At 41.7% G+C, this 23,016-nt stretch overlaps 1 protein-coding gene across 1 annotated transcript; it reads left to right on the top strand.

The window, feature by feature from the left end:
* The first annotated feature begins 12,164 nt into the window (after positions 1 to 12,164).
* On the top strand, positions 12,165 to 12,626 carry LOC139191909 (uncharacterized). Its single transcript, XM_070812939.1, has one exon. The coding sequence runs from the start codon at positions 12,165 to 12,167 to the stop codon at positions 12,624 to 12,626; it is 462 nt and encodes a 153-aa protein (XP_070669040.1).
* The last annotated feature ends 10,390 nt before the right edge of the window (positions 12,627 to 23,016 follow it).

Here is a 23,016-nt window from a genome sequence, read left to right as displayed (position 1 = left end):
TAAATATGTGAAAGTCTAAATGCAATTAATAATAACAGTTGATGGTATAACAAGTAAAAAGTGTATTAATTATGAAACATTAATGTTGGAAAAACTAGGACATCAGGTTCCTTTTCCTCAATCCCATCTAATCCCGTTATTCATATTAACAATCAACGTCTGAATTAGAAGAAAATTAAGTAAGATTGCACTATAATCGTCAAAGTTTTCAGTCAGCGAATACATGCGGTAAGGTTATAATCAATATAACACAAAATTTCTAAAATTGACTTTTGCATTGAATGCCATATTACATTGTTAAGGTAAAATATTATGCGTGAATTTCCATTACAATTATCCTTAAAATTAAAGAGTATTTGTACCCTTTTTTTTCTTTTAATAAAGGGTACAATACCCTATTTTATTCTTTTATCTCGTCATATAAAAATTAATCAAGTAATGAGTTTTTTTTTTTCCTTCTAGGAGTGTCTTCAATTGTTTTTAGGGAACTTTCATGAAAGAGCTTGGACAAAGTTTATTTTAATAAAAAAACCATGCTATAACTTTATTTAATTAAAAAGACTTAAATTTTAATGAAAAACCTTTAAATTTTAACAAAAAGGACAAAAAACAAACTTAAATTTTAATTAAAAGGACATAATTTTAATATTAAAAAAAAATTTAAAAATTTTGATGCACGGACGCACGTGTCTTCACACTGTTTATGAAGCTTCTACACTGTTTATGAAACTTTCTGCACTATGTATGAAAACTTATGACATTGTTTATGAAACTTACTACACTATTTATGAAATTTAACGGTACTACATTCTTCCCGCCTCTCTCAAACTCAATCTCTTTAGCATCGAGAGAAGAAAGCTCTCTCTCCCACTTACCTTCACAAATCAACCCCAAACTTAGCATATTCGAAGTCTCTGGGATGCAAAGATCACAATGGTGGTCTTACATGTGGGATTGGTGCAATGTGGAGCTCGACACCATTAATGCCCGAGAGCTTGAAGGTCTCAAAATCAAACACAGGTGAGGTCTCTACTTACTTTTGAATTTCTGGGTTTTAATCTTACCATGTTGCACTCTGTGATGCTAATTTTACGTTGAAACTCAAGGGTTTCAACCTTTGCAACTTCTGCGCATATATACGAACCCCAACCCCGACGACAAATTCCAGCAAATGTTGTTGAGTTTGAAGTCGGCTGGTGTTGGTAATGCATCCATTTTCTCTCTCTCTTGTTTCTGAGATGTTTGGATGAAGGATTTGTTGTATCAAGTTATATGGGGGGATGCGCGCAGCTCGTTATATTATGAACTTTGAATGCTTACAGAGACTTGAAGCCTCAACTTATGAGTGTAGCAAAACCTACCAATCCCACAAAGTACGAATCATGACTGACATAGAATATACAGATCAACATATGAATCTTAAAGAGCCCAGCGCAAGTTGAGTTCTTTATGGATTTTTTTTATTTTTTATTCTTTTGTCCTTATCATTAAATAAAGTTAGTAGATGGTTTTTGATTAAAATGTAAAGATTTGAAGCCCTTTTCATTAGTTTTCCTTTGTTTTCAAGGAAAACTAATGAAAATAGCTTGAAAACTTTGAGTTTTGACGATAAGGACAAAATAAGGAGTAAAGTGAATAGTATCAGGATTGACTTTTTAGTATAAAAATGTGGTTTTTCGTTAAAGTGAACAGTACCGAGAGCTTTTCGTTAAAGTTCCCTTGTTTTTATCATAAGATTCAGGGCACTCGCATAAGGAGCGTTCTCTTCTCTCTCTTTTTCCGGAATCTAGACATGCTTTTATTTTCATCTCAGACTTAATTGTACTCGTAGTTCATCCCCTTAATTAATTTCTTTATTTTTCGGTGTAAAAACTTCTCAAAGTCCAAACTAACAACCTCACAACACAAAAATCGTACAAATGACTTAGAAAAGTTAAATTGTATGATGTTGTTCAAAGATCAAGGTTGTTTGCTAGTAACTGCATGTTGACAACTTGATTAGTAAAGGTAATGCGTGGGTGGATTTATTTAGTGTATGTTGGATTCTTTTCCATCACAAATTACCCAAGTAATCTACCCGAAATAAATGTTTATGGATTATGTTACATGTTATATGAGAGTAGATTTGGAAAAGAAAGCTGGGGCAGAAGTAGACAGTGCTATGGAGATAAATGTAGGTACTTCAGGAGGAGGTTTGGTTCCGGAACCTTATATGGGGGATAAATAATAGGTTAGGGTTTAGAGTTTTTAAAGGCCTTTTTTTAATATTTTAAGCTTAAAGTTTGGCAACACATTGGGTTTAGCACATTTTAACTTACAAATTGGGTTTAGAAAATAATACCCAAAACAAATAATTAAATAAAAAATTAATTTAATTAATTCGGTTCGGTTTGGTTTGATTCGGTTTCTAGATCACTAAAACCGAACCGAACCAAAAGAATTCGGTTCGGTTCGGTTTTTTCAATTCGATTCGATTTTTTCGTTCGGTTCGGTTTTTTCGGTTTCGGTTCGGTTTGGTTTTCGGTTTTTTGAACCCACCCCTACGATATACAATTCAAGCAAATTAGTAAACTATATAAAGGAGATACAAAGACTTTAATCGACATTTTCTTGTATATTTATGGGATTCAATGATCACAACTTGTTACTTGTTAGTACATTTATTGCCAAAAGCAAACTATTAGGGTTTATCTCGAATTTTGTGTATTTAAGATTCCTAGTTATAAGAGTAACTATTATAATTAATTTTATTTTCCTTATTATTCGGGATTATATTGGCTTGTATCGTATAAATATCACCCCCTTGTATTGACTCCAGTTGTTGTTCAGTCTGACACCTCTGATTTTAATACTGGAGCATTGCTAGATGAACACAACTATGACCTATGTGAACCTCTCATTGAGATGCACATAGCTAGACGAAAGAAGATGGGATATATTCGTTGCTCGAGTAAGGCTCTAGCCAAAGACAATCCCAAGTACGATGAATGGTACTCCGAGGGCTAAAAAGTCAAGAGTTGGCTTCTATCCTCCATGAAGCCAGAACTGATGAAGCGATATATTAGCTTACCGATTGCAACTGACATCTAGAAAGCCTTGTGGACTGCTTTCTTTGATGGGAAGAATGAAGCGTCAGTTTATACCTTGAAAAAGAAGGTGTCACGCCTCCAACAGAATGGGAGGCCTGTGTCTACCAACTTTGGTGAACTCACTAAAATTTTCAAGAGTTAGATCACTTCACTAAGGTATCCATGAGTTGTGAAAAGGATATTAAGATTTATCAGGCATCACAAGGAGCAGCAGCGAGTTTTCCTTTTCCTGTGAGGCCTTGATGATGAGTTTGAACCAATTCCCGGTAAGGTTCTGCCCGAAGAACCAACCTTGAGCCTTCAAGCATCTTATGACTATGTACGTCGCAAGTCAGACATGAAGGATGTATTGAAGGGCTCGGGGAAGAATGCTAAAACAATGGTTGTCCGTAACCGTCTCCCTCAGAATCAGTCTAATTCATCTAGTTTAGGTGGCCGGCCTTATACTGCTTTATCCGAACGCACTGGACATAGCAATTGTGCCCAATGCAATTTTCTTGGACACTCAAAAGCCATATGCTATGAGCTAATTGGTTATCATGAAGGGTGGAGAACAAAACGAGATGCTCACCACAGCAAACAACATGCAACCCTTGCTAAGACGAAGCATGAACAAGAACTTGTGGCTGAGCAAGCCACAACCTTGATCACTTCTATAGGTAACAAGGGTAAAGCTTTAAAAGTTTCTGATTCTGTTGTAAATAATGTTTGGATAACTAACTCCAGTGCTACTGCATATAACTGTCCTAAAAATCCTCGCCTAGCTCCATCTAGGCCCCGCCTAGGCGCTAGGCGGCTAACCACCGCCCTAATTAATGCCTAGGCATTTGAAAATTAAGAAAGGGCACCTAGACCTTCTGAGGCTCCTGCCTAGGCACTCGCCTAGCCTGCCCAGACCCGCCTTGGCACCTGGCTAGGTTGCGACTCACTTAGACAGAAAATAGATAACTTTTCATTTTGCATTTTTATTTTTTTTCAATAAACAGTAAGACTTGTTGCATACACACTTATATCCTTGTTCCCCATGTTTTCATTATGTTTCTGTTTAGGCCCAAAATGTTGGTTTGGGCCGAGTTCTATTCTCGGCCCGAAAGGTCTTACGAAAAGTTATCATGGATCGTCTAGTTCATGGGCTTCCTAACCTGGGTCGGCCGAGTCGTGCTGCAAGACGAGTAATTGAATCTTGGCACAATAAGGAGTCTCGACAAGATATAGATATTGATAACCCGGAAGTGAATGCGGCTTGATAAAGGACTGGGTTCATAGTCATAGTGAAAATAGGACTGGTCGAGATAGTGTTTGGTTAGAATAAGGAGTCCTAATCCGAGTAGGGTTATAACTCGATCTAGAGAAGACCTGATGCTATAAATAGAGGAGGCTGTGCATCATTCAAGCTCCCTTCAATTCAACACACAACTGCCCTGCGCAAATTCTCTCAACAACCTTGAGACTTTTTCCTCATCTTTTTTCGCCGACACACCTTCAGTTTGGATAAACAGCAATGTGAAGGCAACCGGTGATATCTTCAGTCGACATATATAGCACTGTCACCTCATTAGGGTGACTGGTTATCTATCCAAGTCTCGGTCGAAAAGGATTTCGGAATCCTTATTAGTCAAGGTCATCTCATTAGCCTTCTCGACGAAGTGGGGTGTTACAGTTTATTAGGCTTCGCACATTGCACGCCGAGTTAGTTTATGATTGGATATTCTTAAGTGGATTTAGAGTTTGGCATTCCGACAGCCGAACCACGTTTATTGTTAAGACATATATCTGCTTTGAGTATTTGTGCCCTTACACTTTGGTGTCGATTCTGCGAGAGTTTACTCTGACGAATACCATCACACGCACCACGTAGGCTTGGTCGTTTTTAGGATCAACATTTTGGCATGCCCGATGGGACCTAGTGCTAAACTACGAAGTTTATGCCAATTGAAACACGATCAGTTAAAAAGAAAATAGCTATGGGAAAATCAACAACCGATTTGCCAATTCAGAACATAGGAGAAAGTGTATCACAGGCACAGAATCCCCTTAGTGCCATGACACCTGAGTCCACAAGCGCGACTCGCCTAGAAAAGGAAGTTGGTCTTGGCGGTCAGCTTTGCAGTCTAGAAATCCCTAACAAAAACACATGCGTTCTCAATGAAGGGATAGTGGAGGACTGTGATGAGGATGGTGGTGAAGGCTTTGATCCACCAAAAAGATCATTTCTTCAAAGACGACTTGACAAACAGTCTAGGGTGGTTGAACAAACGTTTAGTCGAGGAATCGATAAACTGAACGACGTGATACATAGTACCAGTGATGTACAAAATAAATTGCTTGAAATCCTGGTTAGCAAGGTCTGGGATGACAGGTCATTCGATCTTTCCCGGCAATTACCACCAAGGAATAATCTGTTGCCAATAGTACAGGCTGAGCCAATCCCTACTCGGCTCAAGCCAATTGACTTAGAAAAAAAAGAGGATCGAGTAGCAGGACAGATGGACTCGACCAGAGAGTGGAAGTAACGTCCGTCGATATAACCAAGGTCCAACGGATGATTGATTCGGCCATGAAAAAGGGGCCAAAGTTCCCTAAATTCCTCCATCCATATCCAGCTTACGTGGAACGCTTCGAATATCCTAAAGGTTTCAAAATTCTAGATTTTAGTCTTTTCGTTGGAGAATCATCTTTATCCTCGTTAGAACATGTGGCTCGTTTCACCGCGCAATGCAGAGATGTCAACAGTGATTTTCACAAGCTGCGGTTGTTCAACTTTTCATTAACAGGTTCAGCATTTGCCTGGTATATCAACCTTCCACCTAATTCCATCCAAAGCTGGGAGGAATTGGTCGAGAGATTTCACGAGCAATTTTATCGGCCAGGGATGGAAATGTCAGTTTCTTCGTTGGCAAGGATGGCTCAAGCATCTGATAAGTCACCAATAGATTATCTTACCAGTGTTTGTTAGACTTGCTTTGAACGAACTCGATGTAGAATACAAAAAGAAATTTTTGGGGGCAAACTTTCGGGATATGTATGAATTAGCCCACCATGTCGAGCAATATGACTATTTGCTCCGAGAAGAAAAGTTGTCGAAACCTCCATCTCGAGGGACGATTTACAAAAACCCTACGATCAATTACGCGTCGACCGAAGGAGAGGAATCTCAGTACGTCAGCGTGGACGCGGCCAAGATAGTAATAGATAAACCATACGTGTGCGAGGCATTGACTCAAATTAATTTCAAGGAAGTCAAAACCCGCTCGACCACTGAAGAAACAGCAAAAACATCAAAAGTTTATACCTTTGATATCACAAAGGCCGAAGCAATTTTTGATCAATTGCTATCAGCAAAGATCATTAAACTTCGGCCAGGACATAATATTCCCAAGGCCGAAGAACTTAAAGGAATGACATATTGCAAATACCATAACTCGACAAAGCATGCACAAATAATTGTGTCATATTTCGTGATGATATCCAGAGCTGGATTAACAAAGGCAAGTTAAAGTTTCTTGAAAAACACATGACGGTTGATACAGATCCATTCCCTTCAACAACAGTCGGCATGGTAGACGCCCGTTTGCCCAAGAGCAAAGGAAAAGAGAAGGTTGAATTTGCCCCAATACAACACATCCGAAAGCAAAACTCCCAGCCTCGACTCAAGATCGACCTATTTTCCAACACGCCACCTACCGAGCTCTCAAGACCGGCCATAGTTGAACCAATGTCAAACTACAACGACGAAGAAAATGGCGGGCCAATAGTACCACATATCCTAAAGAAAGGTTCCCAACCTTGACTCAAAATCAACTTGTTTTCTAATGCACCACCCATCGAACTTTCAGGACCTGCCATAGTCGAGTCCATGTCAGACTCCAGCGAAGATGGAAATGGCAGGCCAATAGTTCTGTGTAGCGATTGTAAGGCACCCGTTGTATTAACTAAGCCTAAGAGGAAACTACCTCCGAAGCAGATGCCGACATCACAACACCAATCGATAATTACAGCGAAACCTTCAAATGAACCTAGTGAAGGCTAGCGCCAGAAAGTATTTGACAGGCTCAGCCCAAGGAAACAGATAGATGGTCCTACATCGGTCAGACGGCGCCTTGATTTCGATGCACCATTTTACAACGAGGATTATTATTCCTGTAATTCCAATAGTTCAAGCTCATCAGCAAATAAAAAAACCTTCAGGCCACCTGAACCACGTGACAAATGTTGGTACAGCTACAATTCTCCCACCGGCATGTATACCACGCCCTTTAAATCTCAAAAACATCGACGTCAGCATATAGATTGCTTGGCTCGACGGCAAGCGACCCAGCCTGTTTCGGACACTAAATGGCAGCCGAAAGAGACGGCAGGAAACAGAGATGATCGGCCAACCCCAACAATTATGGCTAAATTACAAGGGCAGAAGGAAACCAATTAGGACTTCGAAACTACCATTGAAGCAGCCGAGAAGCGCATCAAACTTCTTCTTCGACCTGGGGAAATAAAAGCTCATTTCGAGCAATTTAAGAAAGAGGTCGAAAGCTAACTGCCCCCGTTACCTTTGAAAGAACCACTAATCAGAGTTTGGAGGAATCTGCACCCCCCATTCCTCGGCGAATAATTAGAATATATGAAAGAATTTCACAAGAAATATTCCGCCAACGACTTGTATGGGTTGCCTAAGGCCTGCCAATAAGCTATTGACGTGGCATTAACTTGCCCCGATGTTGAGCAGATCATCCAAAAAAACCACTGATCCAGCAATAAAAGCCAGATTCTAGCACATTCAAGAAGTTAGGGTTCTCGGCTTCGAGGTCGACCTATACACGGATATTGACATAATCGAACTCCTTTTTTCTCTTAAAGACTTTCAACACCTTCGATATCACTTCGAAGTTTTTTCGGCTGTATCCTTGTTCGGTTTAACGATCGATGAAAAAGAACAGGTGGCATGTCTGGACACTTACCTGGACACCAAGAATGCCCGGATCGCCTATGAGGAACGAGCTCGCAAAATACGGCAGGAGTAGAGTCCGACACCAAATGCTTGCAAGCCCGAAGATGATAGTCAAAATGACATAGAGTCGGATTGCGTGGCATAAACGCATGAATATGTTAAGACGCACAGTAATCCGGTCACGAATGCTCCAATACACGATGCTATAGTCCTCACCACCTTGGAAGATGACAACCAGGATCCAATGAGCCATTGAGTCCTTGAAAATATGGAGATCAGCATGGTCCATGTTCTACCGGCCGAATTTCAGCTGACTACACACCAACCAAGTTCCTTGGACGGTGATATGGTCGCCGAGGAAGCAACACAAGTTGATTTCGTCACTACGATGGAAGATGAGTCACTAAACGGCGATGATAAACTTAAAACAGCCTTGGATATCTTGTTTCCCCGTTCTTCCTCGACTAATCTTCAGCATTTAAAACCATTGTACGTCACGGCCCATATTGAAAGCTACCCAATCTCCAAGATTTTTGTCGATTACGGAGCAACGGTCAATATCATATATGTATCCGTCATGAAAGCATTACGACGATCCAACGACGAACTCATTCCTTTAGGAATAACCATGAGTAGCTTTGTCGGTGACAAGTCTTAGACCAAATGAGTACTCTCTCTAGTCAACATTGCAGGTCGCAATCACATGACCGTATTTTTTATCGTTGACTCCAAGACCAAATATAATGCTTTGCTTGGTAAGGATTGGATTCATCAAGCGAATTGCATTCCTTCTTCTTTATATCAAGTTCTCATTATTTGGGATGGTAAATCAGTTGTGGTCCACCCCGCCGACACTCAGCCGTTTGAAACCAACATGATTCAGGCCCGCTATTATGATGATCACGTCGGCTATATTACCCTACATGGTTTTAATGAAGATGGACAGCTAACTCGGATCTCAGTCCAGAAAGCCATCGAGGTAGGCGCCGAGACTGTCCACCAGGATTCGGCGAGACTCGATTTGGCCAATTTACTCCCCAGAGGTGTCGGGCTGCAGTTTCATCCACGATGGAACGCCTGTTGGCCCATTGGTATGCTATTTCCAAGCACCCGCATTCGGGCATCAACTTAATTGAATTTTTGGCCGAAGAGGATAATGGCCTGGTACTATCGTTGGATAAAGTTCAAGCCGCACCGGCCGACCTCGATGACAGCTAACCCCAAGTTAAGGATCCTCTAGAGGAAATAAATGTTGGAACGGTCGATGATCCTCGATCGCTATTTATTAGTGTGTTATTACCCCATGCCATGAAAGTTGAACTTCATCAATTGCTTCACGAGTTTAAAGATTGTTTTGCTTGGAGTTATCATGAAATGCCGGGTCTCGACCGGACCCTTATTGAACATGAATTACGTATCAAACCTGGTTGCAAGCCTGTTCGACAACCTCATCGCCGATTCTCGACCAAAGTACAGCTTGGCATAAAAGACAAAATTGTTCGACTGTTAAATGCCGGGTTTTTCCGAACCGCTCGATACGTCGAGTGGTTGGCGAATATCGTACCAGTGCTCAAGAAAAATGAGGCCGTACACATTTGCATTGATTTTCAAAATTTGAATCTGGCAACACCCAAGGATGCATATCCCATGCCAATTTCAGATTTGCTAATCGACACCGTGGCTAATCATGACATGCTGTCATTCATGGATGGACATGCCGGTTATAACCAGATATTTATTGCCGAGGCCGATGCTCATAAAACTGCTTTCCGCTGCCCGGGGGCACTTGGAACCTACAAGTGGGTAGTCATGCCATTCGGTCTAAAAAACGCTGGTGCTACATATCAACGCGCGATGAATACCATTTTTCATGACGTAATCGGCACTACCATAGAAGTGTATATTGATGACGTTGTGGTCAAATCAAAAAGTCATCGAACACATATTGATGATCTTCGGCAAGCTTTCCTTCGCATGCGACGACATAACCTTAAGATGAACCCGGCCAAATGCGCCTTTGGTGTGTCGGCCGGGAATTTCTTAGGTTTTCTTGTCCACCATCGCGGTATCGAGGTTGACGTGAACAAAGCTCGTGCGATTATTGACGCCCCACCACCGACTACCAAAAAACAACTTCAGTCCTTACTCGGGAAAATAAATTTTCTTCGTCGATTCATAACTAATTCCGCTGGCAAAATGATGGCATTCTCTACACTATTGAAATTTAAGGACTCAGATACATTTGAGTAGCGTGAAGAACATCGAGCAGCTTTCACACAAATCAAGGTTGCTCTTGTAACTCCACCCGTCCTCGTACCGCCTCGACATGATAAACCCCTTAAGCTTTACATTTTCGCAGCTGAAGAATCCATCGGTTGCCTCCTCGCGTATGACACCGATACTGGTGAGAAAAAGCTATTTTCTATCTTAGCTGAAACCTCAATACTCCAGACATCAATTATTCACCCGTCGAGAAGCTTTGCTTGGCTTTGTTCTTCACCGCCTCCAAACTCCGACATTACATGCTCCCATCCGTTACGCAAGTCATCGCCCGTATAGATGTCATTCGATATATGCTTACTCGGCCAATAGTCAAAGGTCGAATCGGGAAATGGACACTGGCACTATTGGAGTTTAGTTTGCAATACGTCCCATAAAAAGCCGTCAAAGGACAAGGGCTTGCTGATTTCTTTGCCCATCACCCTTCTCTATATGGGGTTCGGGGGCAATGATGTTGAAATCAGAATGGTGGAAACACGTGACAATTATTGGACGATGTATTTCAATGGTTCTAGCACGTCGACATCGGCCGGTGTGGGGATCATCCTCCAGTCTCCACACCAACATCGTTGGTTCTTTTCCCTTAAGTTGGATTTCGATTGTACCAACAATCAGGCCGAGTACAAAGCCCTAGTTATCGGCCTTAGCGTACTTCATGATTTGCACGTTGCTCGTGTCCTCGTTTTCAGTGATTCAGAGCTTGTGATCAACCAACTCAATGGAACTTTTCAATGCATGAGTTGCACTCTGGCGCCCTATCACATGGTTGCCAGTTACTTAGCCGAGTCATTCGACGGTATCACGTTCAATCATATTTCCCGTGGTCAGAACACCGTCGCAGATGAACTCGCTCAGATAGCCTCCGAAGCATAACTCTTGGGGGGCAAGTGCGGACCAATGATACCCGTTTTACGGTAATCATATCTGGCTTTGGTTAATCAACAAGTCCTACAGCACAACCAAGTCATCCGGACGCCAGTAATGTCCTTACTTTCGTTGTTAGAATGAGAGAATCCTGTAAATGTTTGCGCGGTCGAGACACTACAAGCGATTGGAGAAGGCCAATTATGCAATACCTTGATAATCTCAGAGGCAAACACGACCGAAAGATAAGGGTCCACGCCACAAACTACGTCTCGTACCAGAATGAGTTGTATAAAAAAGGCGAGGACAATTTATTACTATTATGCCTCGGCCCGCAAGAAGCCGCCCAAGCAATCACAGAGGTACACGAAGGAATTTATGGAGCCCATCAATCAAGATGCAAGATGCATTGGTTACTTCACCGACACGGTTACTTTTGGTTGCATATTGAAAGATTGTATTGAGTATGCACGATGGTGCATCCAGTGTCAAATTCATGGACCCATCCAAAGAGCTCCGGCCAAATTACTTCATTCGGTCACCAAACCTTGGTCGTTCAAAAGATGGGCAATGGACGTGATCGGAAAAATTACGCCATCTTCTGGAGCTGCGAAACATGAATGGATACTCGTAGCAATTGATTATTTCACTAAATGGGTCGAAGCAAAATCATACGGCGAATTAACCTTCAAGGAGGTTTGTGATTTTATGGAGGAACATATTGTGACCAGATTCGGCGTACCAAGAACAATCATAACTGATAATGGCATAATCTTCACAACCGGAAGGTTCAAAGAGTATACAGCGAGCTTAAAAATTCAGCTTGAGCAGTCCACACCATACTATCCACAAGCGAATGGACAAGCTAAAGCGAGTAATAAGGTTTTGATCGGCATTCTCGAAATACGATAAAAGAAAGACCTGGCATGTGGCATTTAAAATTGAATGAAGCCTTGTGAGCATATCGGACTTCACCCTAATAGGCAATGAGGACCATCCCATATGCGTTAACCTATGGACATGATGCGATGTTACCGGTCGAGCTAAGTGTAAATTCTTTACGCGTGATCGAGCAGAGTAGTTTGTCCAATGCCGAATATAACCAGGCCATGTTACAAGAGTTAGAAGATTTGGAAGAAGACCGCCTTGACGCTTACAATCTTCTAGTAACACAAAAGAAAATTGTTGAGCCAGCTTATAATCAAAGGGTCAAACAAAAAATGTTCGGCGAAGGAGAGTTAGTTTGGCAAACTGTGTTACCCGTGGGAATTAAAGACCCCAAGTTCGGCAAATGGTCGTCGAATTGGGAATTACCGTTTGTCATCCATAAAGTCTTCGGCAAATGGGCATACCATCTTAGAGATCGAACCGGTATTATTCACAGGTTGCCAATTAATGGAAAGTTCATAAAAAAATACTACCCAGTCACATGGGAAATGCAAGAGTAAAAGTTTGTTTCATTTCATTAATAAGATGGTTTACAGTCAAAATATTCTAAGGCGATGAAGGAAAAAGAGTTCCAAGAAGTGCCTTCAGCTCCAGCCACCTCACTTCGCCCATTATGACCTCGGCTTGTCAGTTCTTCTTGTCCATCTTCAGCTGCTCGACTCGCTTCGCGTTCGCCGCATACTCGGTTAAACAATTTTTGCCGCCCGACTCGATGTCATTCGCAAGCTCAGAAGCAATAGTCAACCTTTGTTTTGCCAGTTCGGTAATTTGACAGTCGAGGTCGGCCAAGGCTTCTCCTTTCGCCTTTAAAACATCGATCTTCGGACGAAGAGTGTCTTGGACGACCATGGTAGCTTTCAAATCATTATCAGCCCGAAGAGCATTCTCGAGAACACTAAACGATTCCAGAACTTGCTCCAAGATGGATGACACCTGAACAATAGCCTCGACGTTCATTTGACCATCTGCTCCGAGGTCGTTTAGGCATGCACCCAACAAATCAAGACCTTTACGCTCAAGGACTTATGACGCTGAGAGAGACAAAACTTCTTGTAGCCGAACCAGAGCAGCTGAATCGGCAGGTTCAGTTGTAGTAGCCGAAGTGCCAACCGCTCTAGAAGTGCTTGACAAGAAAGCTTTAAACTCGACTTCCCATGAAGGCTGCACACAAAAAATCAGTTTAAGCACAAGGAAATCACGAAAGAATATAGCAAGAAGGTTTTTATTTTAAACTTGCCGAGAGGAGACTTCGACCATGTCTTCGGGTTCGTTGCTCGAACCTAAAAAACTTAATGGCCGAGCCTAGTGTCTTAGACTGCTTCTCAGTTCACGCGGCCGATGAAGGTCATCTACATTCGATGGCCACTGCGGCGGCCAAGAAATATAGATAACACATTTCGACGCGTAAAATTTTCGATGAAAAGAATGGGTAGGCACCTGACATTTGGTATCTTCCTAGTTTAGATTTCTAAGGCAGAAAAGTAACCAAAGAAAAGCGGTAAGGGTACTTACGAAGGCCGAAGTGGCTTCTTGGGGAGGAATGTTGAGGTCCTAGCCCTGCAGATGAACGGGTGTTTCCGCCGTCGCTTCTGGCTCTACGGCAGGTCGTTTGCTACTATCGGTCGCAGAAGGGCCGACTTGGACAACCGCCTCAGACACAGGGGGATGTGGATTGCGTGGTTGAAGTTAACTCGTCAGTGGAATCTCAATGCTTCCGTCGCTCTCTTCTAGAACGACTGCCGTGTGTTTTGGATTTTCTGGAAGATTTTTCTCGGCCAAGGGGACCGCCCCTTCCAAGACATGCGCAGCAGCTGGCCCCGAAGCTGCAGACGCCTCGACCAGTGGAGCAACAATTGGTCCAACGACTTGAGAAATAGACCGTACATGGGTTGTTTCTTTGGCCAGAATTGGCCGTTTCTCTGTCGAAGCTTGGACGACAGGGGTAGAAGGGGAAACACTAGGAGTCGTCGCTCCCATAGTTTGACTGGAGATAACATGAATCTCCCGTTCTCCTTTCTTCCCCAGCTTCTTAACCCGTTTTACGGGTCGAGGGGGTTCGATGGCCGGCTCGACCTCTTGAAGAGGTCGTTTGCTCAATAAGGCCTGTGCAATGGTTTTAGCCCTCTTGGAAATGGTCGATTTTTTCCGAGCCGCAGTCGCAGCGACCACTTCTACCTTTTTCAGTGACCGACTACCTAAGAAAATAAAAGCAAATCAGTAGAGTTCAAAGTCGAAGGAAGAAGGTAGGAATAGACCATTACCTTGGGATTGGGGGGCAAAAGCCTTATTAGGTCGACCGCCGAAGATCTTGTTCAAGACGTCTTCGACCGGAGCACCAAAAAAGGTTTGGGTATACTCTTCCCACCAATCACTAAAAGTGATAGTGCTAAGGGATTCTGGAACGGTGGATCGAAGGTGGAATTTTTGGCACCGTTCTTGAAACTTTTTTTGTCATCCTTGCACTCTTTTTCTGAAGAGCCAGATAGGCGTCCTCGGCTCAGCAGCGAGCGAGAGGTAAAAAGAGGCACCGAGCAACCCTGAAGATAGCCGAGTTGCCGAGCAGTGAATTGGGGGTGATATACTTCCCAACTTGCTCGGTGCGCGTCACACCCAAGTGGAAGGTCGCGGGAAAGCACAAACGACCACCAGGATTAACGAAGATCAGCATCATCATCTACACTTCATGCTGATGTAGGGAGTTTGATCAACAAAGGATATTCTCGACGACGGTAGATCAAGAATTCATCGTCGGAAAGGGCATCAAGGTCGAAGAAGTATCTGAACACATCTTCAGCTTGGTGAGGAGGTACTGGTCTAGAAACCACCTGAAGGCTGAGCGCTTCAGTAGGTGAAAAGTTGGCAAGCTCTGGCCGAAGGGTGATGAAATAAACCTGCAGCCAGAGTTGAAATACCCAGAGGGGGCCACTCTGGTGTGGGTCGATCTTGTGAAGGGTCATATTAGCCAAACAGCGCAGGAGATGGGCAAGAATGGCTTAACTAAGTGCCAGGGTGTGACCGATAACCACTGCTTCGGCCACCGGCATATTCTCGACCAAGCATTTGTTTGACTTGGTACAACAAATAAATTTGTTATACCAGTAGAAGAGGAAGGCTTCGTGTTCTCCCCGCCGTAGGTTCTCCTCCCCTCAGTCGGCAAAGTGAAGGTAAAGAGTGTTATAGTTGAGGAAGTTCTTATAAAGTTTCTGAACTTCCTTCTTTGAGGGTTCTTGACGCTCTCCGCTCAGTGTTTCGATGGCCCGATCATTGAAAAGAGCCTTCAGGTCGATGGTCGACGGGTACCCCGAAAGGGTAGCGTCAATTGGGATGCCGAAAGGGGAAGTCGCTAGGATCACGGTAATATCAAGGATAGTGGGGCCAATAGGGCCGTGGGGGAGGACCATAGTATTGGTAGCTGAGCACCAGAGGCTTAAGGCTGCCATGAAAAGCTCCTTGTCCATGACAAGATCCACAGACGAAAGATGAATAACATCATAAATGCCAAGAGCTTTCCATTGCTCGCCGAAGATCTTTTCCATCCATGCAACCCAGGCTGCCCAGGTCACAATGGTCGAGGGCCAGGAGCCTTGGGGTTTTGCTGAATCCCACCTCGACCATTCAAACCCTTGTAGTAGGGGTGTTAGACACTGCTCCTTGAAGAGTTCGATGATAGCTGGTGTCACTACATCCTTAAAAAGTGGACCAAGGATCTAGTGGGGGGTGCTCATGTGGCTATCAAAGCGCAGAGTCTTGATTTAGCATTGATCGATGATTGTCCCGCATTTGTCGCATTCCTTAGAAAGCTTGGAGATGAAGGAGGCCATTGGAAATGGTTTTAAAGGTTTTCTAGGAGAAAGTCAGGGGATTTTCTTTTAATCTTTGAACAAGAGAAAGTTTGGAAAATTTGAAAACGTAAAGAATGAATAATAGAAGGCCGGGTATTTATATACTCCTGGAATGGAAGATCAAACGGGGAGAGTGATCGGGAAGATCACTAATAATTATGGAGTTATGGAGAATATTAACAGACCCAGGAGAAAGAACCAAAACACTCGCAGATTAAGGGGTCATGATGATACCATGACGGCGTCTTTTTATTAAGAAATGACGTTTTGGTGTCTGCACGATCTCGAGGGTACCGAAATATTCGCAAATCGAGATTGCATAATGGCATGCGACCACAAGTATAATGATTTGAGGACCTTTGGATATCTGCACATCTTGAGGAATCCAAAAAAAATCTCACAGATCAAGAGGGTAATGATGAAATGACACATCAGGTCATGCTAAGAAGAAGGCACTTGGCGAGATGTCTGACGAGATCAAGATCGTGCAATCGTGCTTCATAAATGCACCTCGGGAGGTGGAGTCTGGTGTCGCTTTTTCAAGGACAAGGCTCGGCCAGAGATTTCAGGCTGAAAAGGTCCTTAGAAGCGAGGGGGCAATGTTTGGGCCCAAAATGTTGGTTTGGGCCGAGTTCTATTCTCAGCCCGAAAGGTCTTACGACAAGTTATCATGGGTCGTCTAGTTCATGGGCTTCCTAACCTGGGTCGGCCGAGTCGTGCTGCAAGACGAGTAATTGAATCCTGGCACAATAAGGAGTCTCGGTAAGATATAGATATTGATAACCTGGAAATGAATGCGGCTTGATAAAGGACTGGGTTCATAGTCATAGTGAAAATATGACTGGTCGAGATAGTGTTTAGTTAGAATGAGGAGTCCTAATCCGAGTAGGGTTATAACTCGATCTAGAGAATACCTGATGCTATAAATATAGGAGGTTGTGCATCATTCAAGGCCCTTTCAATTCAACACACAACTGCCTTGCGCAAATTCTCTCAACAACCTTGAGACTTTTTCCTTCTCTTTTTTCGCCGACACACCTTCAGTTTGGATAAACAGCACTGTGAAGGCAACTGGTGATATCTTCAGTCGGCATAGATAGTACTGTCATCGTAGAACCAGTCGATTTCGTAGCATCTTCAGTCGGTATGGATAGCACTGCGTTGAGGGTGACTGGTTATCTATCCAAGTCTAGGTCGAAAAGGATTTCGGAATCCTTATTGATCGAGGTCATCTCATTAGCCTTCTCGGTGAAGTGGGGTGTTACAGTTTATTAGGCTCCACACATTGCACGCCGAGTTAGTTTATGATTGGATACTCTCAAGTGGGATTTAGAGCTCGGCATTCCGACGGCCGAACCACGTTTATTGTTAAGACATATATCCGCTTTGAGTATTTGTGCCCTTACACTTTGGTGTCGATTTGACGTGAGTTTACTCTGACGAATACCACCACTGTGACCGAATCCAACGACGACGATTTGTGAACTTCGTAAGAATAGTAGCCTTGTCTTCAGGTTTGAGAACCCAAGAGGCCGAGACATGTTCCTTCCTTGGTCACAATCACAAGACGCAGAAGTCGGCCGCGCACCCAACGCAAGATCAACAAATTTTACTCCTCGGCTGAGCTCGGCCGACGAGTTGGCACGCCCCGCATACAACCGAAGGACGTAATTAACTTAATAATTACTTGGCCTGCGCACCACGTAGGCTTGGTAGTTTTTAGGATCAACAGTTTCAATACTTCATAATATGTATGTCATTCTATTTTGTAGTTTATGATGAAATTATATATATTTTAAGTATAAGCAGACACTTATTTACACGAAATATAAAAGATTTACTTAAATCTGCCTAGTCCACCTAGGCACCCGCGTAGGCCCCGCCTAGCCACCTAGGGCTAGGCCCTAGCCTACCACCCGACTAATGCCTAGCTTATTTTAGAACATGGTTGCACATATGACATTTGTTTCTAAAGTTGTTGGAACATAAGACCATCTACTTAGATTGATGTTACCACAGTGAATGGTGGTGCCACCCCTACTCTTATGGTCATTTTTATGTGGCTCAAATAACCATTACCTTACACTGTTTGGTTGTCTTCTTGCCTCATTTTTGTGTGTTTAAGGACATTCAAACTTGAATGACGATTGGTTATGGAACTAAGAAGGGGAAGCTGTATTAACATTACTTGACATCAGAGAGAACTCGTCGCTTAACTCAAGCTTGGTCGGTTGATGGTTCTCAAAGGGAGCCGAAATGTATGTCTGAGATTTGGTTGAGACATCATTGTTTAAGACATGCCTTGTTTGGTTATTTTAGAAATTGTCTCCGAATTTGTTTCCGAAAGTTTCTAGCTTTAATTGTGATGTTTGTGAACTGACTCATGGCCACCGTGTTTCTTTTTTACCCAGTTTGAATAGAAGTTTAGTACCATTTATGTTAGTTTATTCTAATTTCTAGGGTCCATCTAAGCTTACTACTTTAGGCGGTGTCCATTGGTCTGTAACTTTTATTGATTATTGTACTTGCATGACGTGGGTTGTTTTGATGAAAAACAAGAGTAAGGTATTTTCTATATTTCATAAATTTCATAAAATGGTGACTGTTCAATATAAAGTACAGGTACAAGTAATTCATAGTGATAATGGCAGAGTATAGGTAAATAATGATCTCTGAACTTTTCTCGATGATCATGGTATTGTCCATCTTGCTTGTATACACCATAATAGAATGTTGTTGCTGAGTGAAAAAATAAACACATTCTCAATGTGGTTCGAGCGTCTTTGCTTCATTCAAATGTGCCATTGTCATATTGGGGTGAAGCTCTTATTTCTGCTACTTACTTGATCAACAGGGTGCCGTTTGCCACTATTGATTCCAAACTCCACATGATACTCTATAGTCACTTATTGCCGAACCGCCTACACTGAGTATTCCTACCACATGTTTTTGGATATGTTAAAGGATACCATAGCTATCATCCTCCCACCAAGAGGAAATTTGTCACCATAGATATGTTGTGCATCAATTTTGTTATGTATTATCCAGCACCTGAGTCCTCACTTTAGGGGAAGAGGAAACATGAAGTGCAGACGTTTAACTATAGTGTCTTGCCTGATACTGTTGAGAGACGTGGTGATGATGAAATAGTTGATATATATAGTGATGATCCAACCTTAGTTACTATTATCATCGAGCTACCAGCACTTGATAGGGAATCAGTAAGCAGTCCCAAGTTCAACAGTTAACATCGAAGTACCAGTAGCTAGCACTGAGCTAACAGTGCAGCCAGAGACATAAATACCAACGGTTTTCCTTGTGCCTGATCCTTATAGCCATAAACAATCTCCTCCACTACTGTTACCACCATCACGACTTCTACCAAGAAGTAATTGAGGTATTTGAAAACCCACTTATGAGTCTGATCCTAAATGCAAAGAAAAATACCCAATGAGTAATTATGTGTCCATTGATCATTTGTCAAAATCAAATAAAGCATTTTTAAGTCAATTATCCTCTGTATCTATTCCTAACAGTATGCTGGAAGCTTTGGTCGATCCTAAAAGGAGTGTCGCGATGGACGAGGAGTTGAATGCATTGATGTCAATCCTAAAAGACAATTGGCGAATTGCTGATTTGCCAACTGGCAAGAAGTCAGTAAGATGCAGGTGGATATTTACAGTAAAGTATTTGACATATAGATCCATAGATTGATATAACGCAAGACTAGTGTAGTGACAAAAGCATACTCACAAAAGTATGAGATCAATTATAACGAGACCTTTGCACCAGTTTTTAAGATTATTTTTGTTCGTGTTTTATTATATCTTGCAGCGAACCTTGAATGGCCCTTACACTAGTTTGATTTGAAGAACGCATTCTTGCATGGACAGTTAAAAGAAAAAGTCTATATGGATCTTCCTCTTGGATATAGTTTCTAGGTTCTGAAGGCAAGAAGGTTTGCAGACCATTGAAGTCCTTGTATGGTCTTAAACAATCACCTCAAGCATGGTTTGGGAGGTTTACACAGGCTATGAAATAGTTCGGTTATAAACAAAGTAACTCAGACTATACTCTATTTATAAAATGAAAATGAAGAAAAAAAGTTACAGCACTCATAGTTTATGTAGATGATACGGTGGTTACTAGAGACGATGACAAGGAACGATTGACACTTCAGAAATATATGTCTTCAGAGTTTGCGATGAAGGACCTTGTTGCATTAAAGTACTTTCTACACATCAAAGTATCTCATAATAAATCAGGGATTTTTCTATCTTAAAGGAAATATACTTTAGATTTGTTACAAGAGAATGTGATGTCTGCTTATCAGCCAATAGCTACACCAGTAGAATAAGGCTTAAAACTTAGAATAGATCTGAATCAAGCATAAGGGAAGATACCAAAGATCAGTTGTCCGACTAGTGTATTTAGCACATATAAGGCCAGATTTGGCACATGTTTTAGGAGTGATCATCCAGTTCATGCTTTACCTTGGAGAGCAGCATATGAATATTATTATGAGAATATTAAGATATTTGAAGGGGAGTCCTGGAAAAGGGATACCATTCAAGAAGAATAACCATCTCTAAGTTGAAGGGTATACTGATGTTGTCTGGGAAGGATCAATTGATGATAGGCGTTCCACATCGCGTTACTATACATTTGTGGGAGCTAATTCAGTTACATGAAAGAGTAATGAATGAAATGTGGTAGCTGGTCTAGTGCAAAAGCAAATTACTGTGAAATGGCATTGGGGATTTGTGAAATATTATGGATTCGAATATTTGGGACAACATAATTCTCAGCCTAAGAAATTATTTTGTAACAATCAACCAGCACATGACTGCGCATAATCTAGTACATCATGACGGACAACATATGTTCCAGTGGACCGATGTTTTATCAAACAGAAGATCCATGGGAAAATCATTGAAGTACCAACTATTAGAATAGAAGATTAGTTGTCGGATATACTCACAAAGGCAGTCGATTGTCGTGTATTTACTAGGTTCTTATTCAAGTTGAGCATGTGTGATATCTATGTGCCAACTTGAGGAGGAGTTTTGACTTTTGAATATTTAGGATTCCTAGTTATCCGAGTAATTATTGTAATTAGTTTTATTTCTCTTATTGTTTAGGATTGTATTGCCCTGTGTTTTATAAATTCACCTTCTTGTGAGAAGAATAGAACCATTATTCTCCTTCTCTACTCATTAAAACCATAAGAAATGTAACCGTAGCAAAAAAAAAAAAAAAAAGATACTTTATGTAACCCTAGGCAAAAAAATGATACTTTTGTTTGGACCCAAAATAATACTTTGGGCCGAGCTCATGATTGTTCTCGGTCTAGTAAGAAGTATCAGGAATATTCCCACCTTGGGCCTGGCCCAGTAGAGTTCGGCCGAATCTTATCAGAAGATGGTTCCATCTGGATAAGGGTGAAGTGGTCGAATCCTAGTACAATAAGGATTCCTCAGAAGCTAAGGATGCTTCGAGTCAGAAAAGATGCCAAGAGTCAAGGGTTGAATCTAAGTGATTAAAGAGCTTGATTCAGAATCCTATAGGAGTTAGGATTGGTTGAGACCTATTTAAATTGGGTTAAAAAGTTCTAGTCCAGGTGAAACTCTACCTCGGTCATCGAGGAAATTACTACTATAAATAGAGAATAGAGAGAATAGAGCACATCATTCAAAGCCCCTTCAAATCAACACACAATTGCCTTGCGTAAACAACCTATCAAAGACCTTGAGATTTTTATTTTCCTTTTTCCCACAACACACCTTCAATTTGGATAAACAACAATGTGGAGGCAACCGGTCGGCAACATCTTTAGTTTGGATAAACAGCACTACAGAATCAGCCAATCGAGGAACACCTTCAGTTTGGATAAACAGTACTGCCTGGAGCCGTAGAATTAACCGATCGAGGAGCATCTTCAATTTTGATAAACAACACTAATTCAAGACCGACTAGTTACTTATCCAAGTCTTGGCCAGCAAGGATTTCCGAGTCCTTGTTGGAAGAGGTCATCTCATCAGCCTTCTCGAAGAAGTGAGGTGTTACCAGGTTACTACATTCGGCACACTGAAAGCCAAATTCGGTATTTAACTTCGCAAAACTAGCAGCCTTGTCTTGAGGTTCTAGAACTTGAAGGCCAAGACGTGTTAAGAAGTCAGCAACACGCCCAACGCCACATCAACATTCATTTCACCCCCTGGCTGAGCTTGGTTGACGAGTTGGCACACCCTGCATTCGACCGAATGACGTAGTTAACTCATTAATTACTCGGTCTGCGCGCCACGTAGGGTAAGTAGTGTTTAGGGTCAACAACTTTATACCCCTTGATATGATACATGGAAATAGAAATGAGATCACTATAATTTTGAACATGATAATGTATAGAGCATGTAACTCATACGAATGAAACTTTTGGATCAGATCTGGTTACCACTTATTCCAAAAGTGATGTAATTTTAAGCATGATAATGCATGGCAGATAGTTATGGAAGAGAAAGAGAAAGATAACGGTAGTTTAGAACATAAAAAACAAATTAAAAATGAGTCTTGGAACTAGACAAAGTTTCATTTTAAGTCGTTAGATTACTATAAAGCCAAGTACAGGCAAAATGCGTGGCAAAAATGTAAATATATTCGGTTATTCGAAAAACTACTTGACTGTCACGACAACTAATTAATTTTAATAACCTAATTCAAATATAAAAAAAAAATCCAACCTATATTACCTACTACTGTCGACTCTTGGTAGGAAGAATTCTAAATTCTAGCACTGACATTCTTTTTCTAAGGCAAGCTAATGGGGTTCGTCGTTGTCCAGTCTTGTTATCTGGTTCTTCTTGTACCATCGCATTAAGCTTAACCTATTATTTGCTGAAATCACTGAATTAAGACAACACAACTCACTTAACGATTTTATAATTAGACGTTTTGTTTAATTTTGCAATTTTTGTTTTATTCATTTGTAGGATCAGACAAGATATACATGAAACCCATGACCCTGAAGTTGCGATAACTTTTGTAACAAAAT

The sequence above is a fragment of the Malus domestica genome, chromosome 15 (genome assembly GCF_042453785.1).
Source record: "Malus domestica chromosome 15, GDT2T_hap1".
In the NCBI taxonomy this organism is placed as follows: domain Eukaryota; kingdom Viridiplantae; phylum Streptophyta; class Magnoliopsida; order Rosales; family Rosaceae; genus Malus; species Malus domestica.
This window is presented reverse-complemented; position numbering and strand designations above follow the sequence as displayed.